Source organism: Tupaia chinensis, unplaced genomic scaffold (genome assembly GCF_000334495.1).
Source record: "Tupaia chinensis unplaced genomic scaffold, TupChi_1.0 Scaffold000564_1, whole genome shotgun sequence".
Taxonomy (NCBI): Eukaryota; Metazoa; Chordata; class Mammalia; order Scandentia; family Tupaiidae; genus Tupaia; species Tupaia belangeri.
The window spans coordinates 779,256-786,910 of NW_006160077.1; the positions used below are offsets into that span (position 1 = coordinate 779,256).

General features: G+C 36.4%; 2 protein-coding genes across 2 annotated transcripts; both read left to right on the forward strand.

Moving 5' to 3' along the window:
- Positions 1-556: 556 nt before the first annotated feature.
- Positions 557-4,466, forward strand: LOC102499946 (olfactory receptor 5D13-like). Its single transcript, XM_027775444.1, has 2 exons — positions 557-590; positions 3,484-4,466. Exons 1-2 carry the CDS (start codon positions 557-559, stop codon positions 4,464-4,466), a joined length of 1,017 nt encoding a protein of 338 aa, XP_027631245.1.
- Positions 4,467-5,206: 740 nt separating this feature from the next.
- LOC102500354 (olfactory receptor 5D18-like) lies at positions 5,207-7,074 on the forward strand. Its single transcript, XM_027775445.1, has 2 exons — positions 5,207-5,222; positions 6,092-7,074. Exons 1-2 carry the CDS (start codon positions 5,207-5,209, stop codon positions 7,072-7,074), a joined length of 999 nt encoding a protein of 332 aa, XP_027631246.1.
- The last annotated feature ends 581 nt before the right edge of the window (positions 7,075-7,655 follow it).

The window sequence follows — 7,655 nt, forward strand, 5'->3', positions numbered from 1 at the left end:
TACATATTTTTATATTTTACATTCATGTAAAGTCGAGATCTATACAGTATGAAAATTGAATAAAGTTGATAATATGAATGATCTGGGATTTTATTAAAAAAACACACACAACAAAAATTTCACATGGGATAATGTTATTTATAATTGCTCAAATTAGAACCACTCCCAAGGCAATCCACACTTCAGTGCAAGTCTCTAGTCTGCAGATCCCCAAGGATATTTGTTACTTATTTTGGTGCCAAGATTTAGTTTTTAGGTGAGAGTGTCTCTCTCTCTCATCTGAATTTTCTGAAGAAGTTGGAAAAAGTAATATGTGAAATATCTAATGAAATATACTATAGATTCTTACTACTGTTTCTGAGTGTTTCTATTAGTTAAATACAAGCACAAATATTGGAGTTCATTAATCTTAGCAAAGGATTCTTTGGTCAATGAATCCCTCAAGTACTTCTGTACTTAGGTGAGTTGATTCACTTCTTTTATTTCATTTTAGAAGGAAAATGTTGAGTTTCTGTGATTTTTGCAGGAAATAAACACATGACACGTGTAGGTGGTAATGCCCAAAAGTTTATTGTGTTTTATGTACTTAGGTGAGTTGATTCACTTCTTTTATTTCATTTTAGAAGGAAAATGTTGAGTTTCTGTGATTTTTGCAGGAAATAAACACATGACACGTGTAGGTGGTAATTACTGTGTTTTACCAGGAAAGGGTCTTTGGTAATATAGTTTGATTCTTTCTTTTTTTTCAAGTAATATCCATCCTAATTTTCTCCTTAGGAATCCACTATATAGCCAGCAATAGAATCAACATTTTGGCAAATAGAAAATATTTTAAAAAAAGACATCATCTTCAAACTTCTGAAAATATCTGATGAAGTTAGGGACAGTATCAGTCATATGAGAGGATGCAGTATATGATAACTGTGAGTTATGAATTATAAAAATTAATATTTGCCTGTATATAGAGAAGAAACAATGAGAAATGTTTATAATTGTAGACAACAAATCATAAGGGTGAGTATTAAATGGAAAAATAAGCTTCAAACATATAAGCATTAGTTCTGTAACGGCGTGTTAAATCTCTCAGGACTAGAACAGAATGTGTTAGTTTTAAAGAGATTCAATATTTAAGCCTGTGCATTTCAGAAAACCAGGATGACCAATATTTTATACATTCATTCATAAAAGGCATGAGGAATATTTAAGGTCATTGACTATTCAATGATTATGGAAAAATCTTTCTCACAATGTCGCATAAAATATTTTAAATTGAAGGGGCCAGCAGGTGGTTGTGTGGTAGTTGGGCTCTGAACTCCCACATGGCTGGCTATGGTTCAAATCCCAAACCTGGTGGATTGCTTTCTCACTTTCTTTCTCTCTCTTTCTTTTTCTCTCTCCATGCTGAGGTCTGATTTTTTCATGTTTTATAAATGTTTTTGAAAATACTCTATGTATTCACAATTCTAATAAATAATAAATTAAGCTGATTATCTCTAATGCCACATGCCATTTCTTATGATCTTTACATTTATTAGTAAACTTCCTACTTCTAGCAATTTATTTATTTTTTCTATTGGATACATATGCTAGCTGGAAGATAGAGAGGGAGGGAAAGTGTGAAATTACCCACGAGGAAAATTGGTCACACCACAGTTCCTTGGACAGTTCCTTGTCCTCCATTTTTCTCTTCAGATTTTGTGCATGCACTCACATGGGCCTGGTGTGATTTTCAAGCCACTGAGTCTGGACCTAGAACTACACTGTTCCCCATGAGAGATCCAACCACAGTATGACCTCCATGCCATCTACTATTTATATTAATAACATAAAGATTAACTTTTATATTATTCATATTCTCATTTTGTTATGGTGTCTTGTTTCAAATTATCTCTACCCTTGCCTTTCTCCTTCACTAAGGTTTAAACTTAATTAAAAATGGCAGAATGCACTTTTGCTATGCCACCAATTATTTTTATCTCCATAGTTTTTAAAGAGATTTTTACTTCAGAAGCGTGAACTCACCAGAGAGAGAGACAGAGACAGTTAGAGATAAAGTGAGAAATTACCTCCCGGGACGATGGATACTCCTCTCTCCTTTATCATTCACTTTTCTCCTGGGATCTTTCACACACACACACACACACACACACACACACACACACACACACTCTATGTTATTTTCAAGCCTCCTAATCTGGGACTCGAATCATGTGAATGTCCCGTGACTTCGCTACACCATCTGCTGAACTCATACTTGTCTTTATAATAACATAACTTCTGAAATTTGCTCCATTAGAAAATGAAGAGCTTTTTGGGACCAGCAGTTAGCGTAATGGCTATGTCGTTGTACTCCGTTGCAGTCAACCACTGTTCGAGTCCTGGACCTGGTGGCTTAAACTCATGTCAGGTGTGTGTGCATGCATGCCCAAGATCCTGAGAGGAGAATGGAAGAGAAGGGGTTGCGGCATGGCCATCCCTCCAGGGGGTGATTTCTCACTTTCTGTCTCTCTGTCTTGCTCTCTGTCTTTCCAGTGAACACATGTGCCCTATAGCAAAAACCTCTAAAAAAAAGAGAGAGAGAGAAAAAATGAAGAGCTTTTCATTAAATACTGCTTCAATTATTTAATAACTGCAGACACAGCATATATTTTGTTGTGCTAACAATGAAATAAATAATACAATATTCCATTAAAAGTAACATCTAAAATTCTTCAAGATTATTTCAAAACAGTGTGTGACAATGTTCAGCATGTTACTATATACCTCAATTGCAAAATGTGTTGAAAATATCGAATTATTAGGACTTTAAAAAGCACGTGCACTCACCAGACAGACAGAGAGAGACATAGAGACAGAAAGCAAGAAATCACCCCCCAGGGAGGATGGTCATGCCACAATCCCTTCTCCTCCATTCCCCTCTCAGGATCTTGGGCACGCACACACACACACGCCCGGTGTGAGTTCTAAGCCACTGGGTCCAGGACGCGAACCGTGGTTGACTACGTGGGAGTCCAGCAACATAGCCATTACACTAACTGCTGGTTCCCGACATATGCTAATATTTTACAATACTTTAATAAGATATAAATAATTGTGTAAAAACTTAAGAGATTAGGCAGGAAAGACACTATAGAAACTTGTGAGATGGAGCCTCAAAGCAAAAAACTCTCATTATTCTTAGATACATGCAATCAGTTAGAGTGGCCTTTTTGATGAAGCCAAATGTGAATGATAGTGAATCATATTTTTGAAACATAATGAGGCACACTTTTTTTCTCCAATATTAGTTTTTTGTTGTTGTTGTTGTTGTTGTTTTTAAGCCATTCCACTTAGGAAAACAAAATCTTATTCACTATGCTATTGCATTACACGTGAACACCAACTTCTGAAATAATATAGCATGGGAAATCTAGTACTTAGCAGTCTAAATACCCGTTAAGCCTCTCCAGACGTCTTTCTTTCCTTTTTTATTGGCAATATTAGTTGTCACTTCTCTGAGTTGGCTTTCCAATTGTGTTCGTAGGATCCCAGAAAATCAGAGTTCTGAAGTCACCTTCATCCTCTTGGGCTTCTCAGAATATCCGGACCTCCAGGTGCCTTTGTTCCTCATCTTCCTGATCATCTACACAATCACAGTGGTAGGAAACTTGGGCATGATCGTCATCATCAGGATGAACCCCAAACTCCACACCCCCATGTACTTTTTCCTTAGCCACTTGTCCTTTGTTGATTTCTGTTACTCTACTGCAGTGACACCCAAACTACTAGAAAACTTATTTGTGAAAGACAGAACCATCTCCTTCACAGGATGTATCATGCAATTCTCCTTTGCCTGCACATTTGTGGAGACAGAAACATTCATGTTGGCAGTGATGGCCTATGACCGATTCGTGGCTGTTTGCAACCCTCTGCTCTACACAGTTACCATGTCTCAGAAGTTTTGTTCCTTGCTGGTGGGTGCATCGTATTTTTGGAGTACAGTCTGTTCCTTAACATGCACATCTTATTTGTTGACTCTAACTTTCTCTGGAACTAATTTTATGAATAATTTTTTCTGTGAATATGCTACCATTATTGCTATTTCCCGCTCTGACCCTTACCTCGGCCAGATGATCGCATTTGTCCTTACACCATTAAATGAAATAGGCACCTTGGTGATCATTCTTACTTCCTATGTTTTCATTTTTGTCACTGTCATGAAAATGCCTTCACGTGGAGGACGCTACAAAGCCTTCTCCACTTGTGCCTCCCATTTAACCTCCATCACTATTTTCCACGGTACCATCCTTTTTCTCTATGGTGTTCCTAATTCCACAAATTCATGGCTTTTGGTGAAGGTGGCCTCTCTCCTTTACACAGTGGTCATCCCCATGCTAAATCCCCTGATCTATAGTCTCAGGAACAAAGTTGTAAAGGAAACAATCCGGAAGTTAATCCACACTAAATTATTATGTTATAAATTATAGTAAAAGAAATATTAATTATTTATGGAGAATTTGTAGAGTCATTCAATAACAAATCAGTACATGAATCTATGTTAGAATTCTAATTGATAGTTTAATATCTGTTCCCAAAGTTATTCAATGAAATAATTGTTAAATTACAAATATGATTCTGGATAAAAAAACTTAGATAATTAAACTTACATATTTACTTAGGTTTTGTAATACAAAGGCCTCTGAATTACTATAATTTATCTTGTATCTGCCCTGATAATTTTTCAGTTTAGTATAAATCTTGTCAAGTATGGAATTTTTGAGATAATCTCATGAATTTTATCTTAAAAAGAGGAAATCTATACTTTAATATAAAACTAGTATGTTAAGAGCCATTCCTAATAAAACATTAATGTCAAAAGTTATTTAAATATGTTAAGAACAATCTTGTCATACTGCAAAAAGAAAAAATAAGAAATATAACTCCCTGGGCCAGTGCTGGCTTGGTGGCTAAGTCTTCTGGATCCCACATAGTTGACTTCGAACCTGGAGTTCTGGACCTGGCAACTTGGGGTGTGTGTGCGTGGATGCCCAAGATTCCCAAGAGGAGAACAGAAGGGACTGTATCATGACTGTATCCCCTCTTGGGGGGATTTCTTATTTTTTTCTCTCTATCTTTCTGTCTCTGTCTCTCTCCAGTGAGCATACATGCACTATAGAAAACTTAAAAAAAAAAAAAAAAAACAGAAAAGAAACATAACTCTTTCACAATGTCCAGGATTGGGTGTAAATTAAATTTTAGATTCCAAGTCACATGTATTTTCTGTCTATGCTCAAGAATAATATTTATTTTGCAAATATACACCCATCACCCTAATCTTGTAATTTTTATTAGTTATTTGTCTATTTTTTTATTAAAATTTTTATTGAGAAAATCTTAATTTAATTTCACATGTAAGAAAGAACATGTAAGAAAGAGATCCCAATGTGCTGTTCACCAGACAGACAGAGAGAGACATAGAGACAGAAAGCAAGAAATCACCCCCCAGGGAGGATGGTCATGCCACAATCCCTTCTCCTCCATTCCCCTCTCAGGATCTTGGGCACGCACACACACACACGCCCGGTGTGAGTTCTAAGCCACTGGGTCCAGGACGCGAACCGTGGTTGACTACGTGGGAGTCCAGCAACATAGCCATTACACTAACTGCTGGTTCCCGACATATGCTAATATTTTACAATACTTTAATAAGATATAAATAATTGTGTAAAAACTTAAGAGATTAGGCAGGAAAGACACTATAGAAACTTGTGAGATGGAGCCTCAAAGCAAAAAACTCTCATTATTCTTAGATACATGCAATCAGTTAGAGTGGCCTTTTTGATGAAGCCAAATGTGAATGATAGTGAATCATATTTTTGAAACATAATGAGGCACACTTTTTTTCTCCAATATTAGTTTTTTGTTGTTGTTGTTGTTGTTGTTTTTAAGCCATTCCACTTAGGAAAACAAAATCTTATTCACTATGCTATTGCATTACACGTGAACACCAACTTCTGAAATAATATAGCATGGGAAATCTAGTACTTAGCAGTCTAAATACCCGTTAAGCCTCTCCAGACGTCTTTCTTTCCTTTTTTATTGGCAATATTAGTTGTCACTTCTCTGAGTTGGCTTTCCAATTGTGTTCGTAGGATCCCAGAAAATCAGAGTTCTGAAGTCACCTTCATCCTCTTGGGCTTCTCAGAATATCCGGACCTCCAGGTGCCTTTGTTCCTCATCTTCCTGATCATCTACACAATCACAGTGGTAGGAAACTTGGGCATGATCGTCATCATCAGGATGAACCCCAAACTCCACACCCCCATGTACTTTTTCCTTAGCCACTTGTCCTTTGTTGATTTCTGTTACTCTACTGCAGTGACACCCAAACTACTAGAAAACTTATTTGTGAAAGACAGAACCATCTCCTTCACAGGATGTATCATGCAATTCTCCTTTGCCTGCACATTTGTGGAGACAGAAACATTCATGTTGGCAGTGATGGCCTATGACCGATTCGTGGCTGTTTGCAACCCTCTGCTCTACACAGTTACCATGTCTCAGAAGCTTTGTTCCTTGCTGGTGGGTGCATCGTATTTTTGGAGTACAGTCTGTTCCTTAACATGCACATCTTATTTGTTGACTCTAACTTTCTCTGGAACTAATTTTATGAATAATTTTTTCTGTGAATATGCTACCATTATTGCTATTTCCCGCTCTGACCCTTACCTCGGCCAGATGATCGCATTTGTCCTTACCACATTAAATGAAATAGGCACCTTGGTGATCATTCTTACTTCCTATGTTTTCATTTTTGTCACTGTCATGAAAATGCCTTCACGTGGAGGACGCTACAAAGCCTTCTCCACTTGTGCCTCCCATTTAACTTCCATCACTATTTTCCACGGTACCATCCTTTTTCTCTATGGTGTTCCTAATTCCACAAATTCATGGCTTTTGGTGAAGGTGGCCTCTCTCCTTTACACAGTGGTCATCCCCATGCTAAATCCCCTGATCTATAGTCTCAGGAACAAAGTTGTAAAGGAAACAATCCGGAAGTTAATCCACACTAAATTATTATGTTATAAATTATAGTAAAAGAAATATTAATTATTTATGGAGAATTTGTAGAGTCATTCAATAACAAATCAGTACATGAATCTATGTTAGAATTCTAATTGATAGTTTAATATCTGTTCCCAAAGTTATTCAATGAAATAATTGTTAAATTACAAATATGATTCTGGATAAAAAAACTTAGATAATTAAACTTACATATTTACTTAGGTTTTGTAATACAAAGGCCTCTGAATTACTATAATTTATCTTGTATCTGCCCTGATAATTTTTCAGTTTAGTATAAATCTTGTCAAGTATGGAATTTTTGAGATAATCTCATGAATTTTATCTTAAAAAGAGGAAATCTATACTTTAATATAAAACTAGTATGTTAAGAGCCATTCCTAATAAAACATTAATGTCAAAAGTTATTTAAATATGTTAAGAACAATCTTGTCATATTGTAAAAAGAAAAAATAGGAAATATAACTCCCTGGGCCAGTGGTGGCTTGGTGGCTAAGTCTTCTGGATCCCATATAGTTGACTTCGAACCTGGAGTTCTGGACCTGGCAACTTGGGGTGTGTGTGCATGGATGCCCAAGATTCCCAAGAGGAGA

What these genes read in the sequence shown, in the direction of transcription:
- LOC102499946 (XM_027775444.1), top strand. Translation starts at nt 557, where the DNA reads ATGCCCAAAAGTTTATTGTGTTTTATGTACTTAG. An exon ending in ATTGTGTTTTATGTACTTAG is followed by an intron (nt 591 to 3,483) that starts GTGAGTTGATTC and finishes TGGCAATATTAG; the next exon opens with TTGTCACTTCTCTGAGTTGG.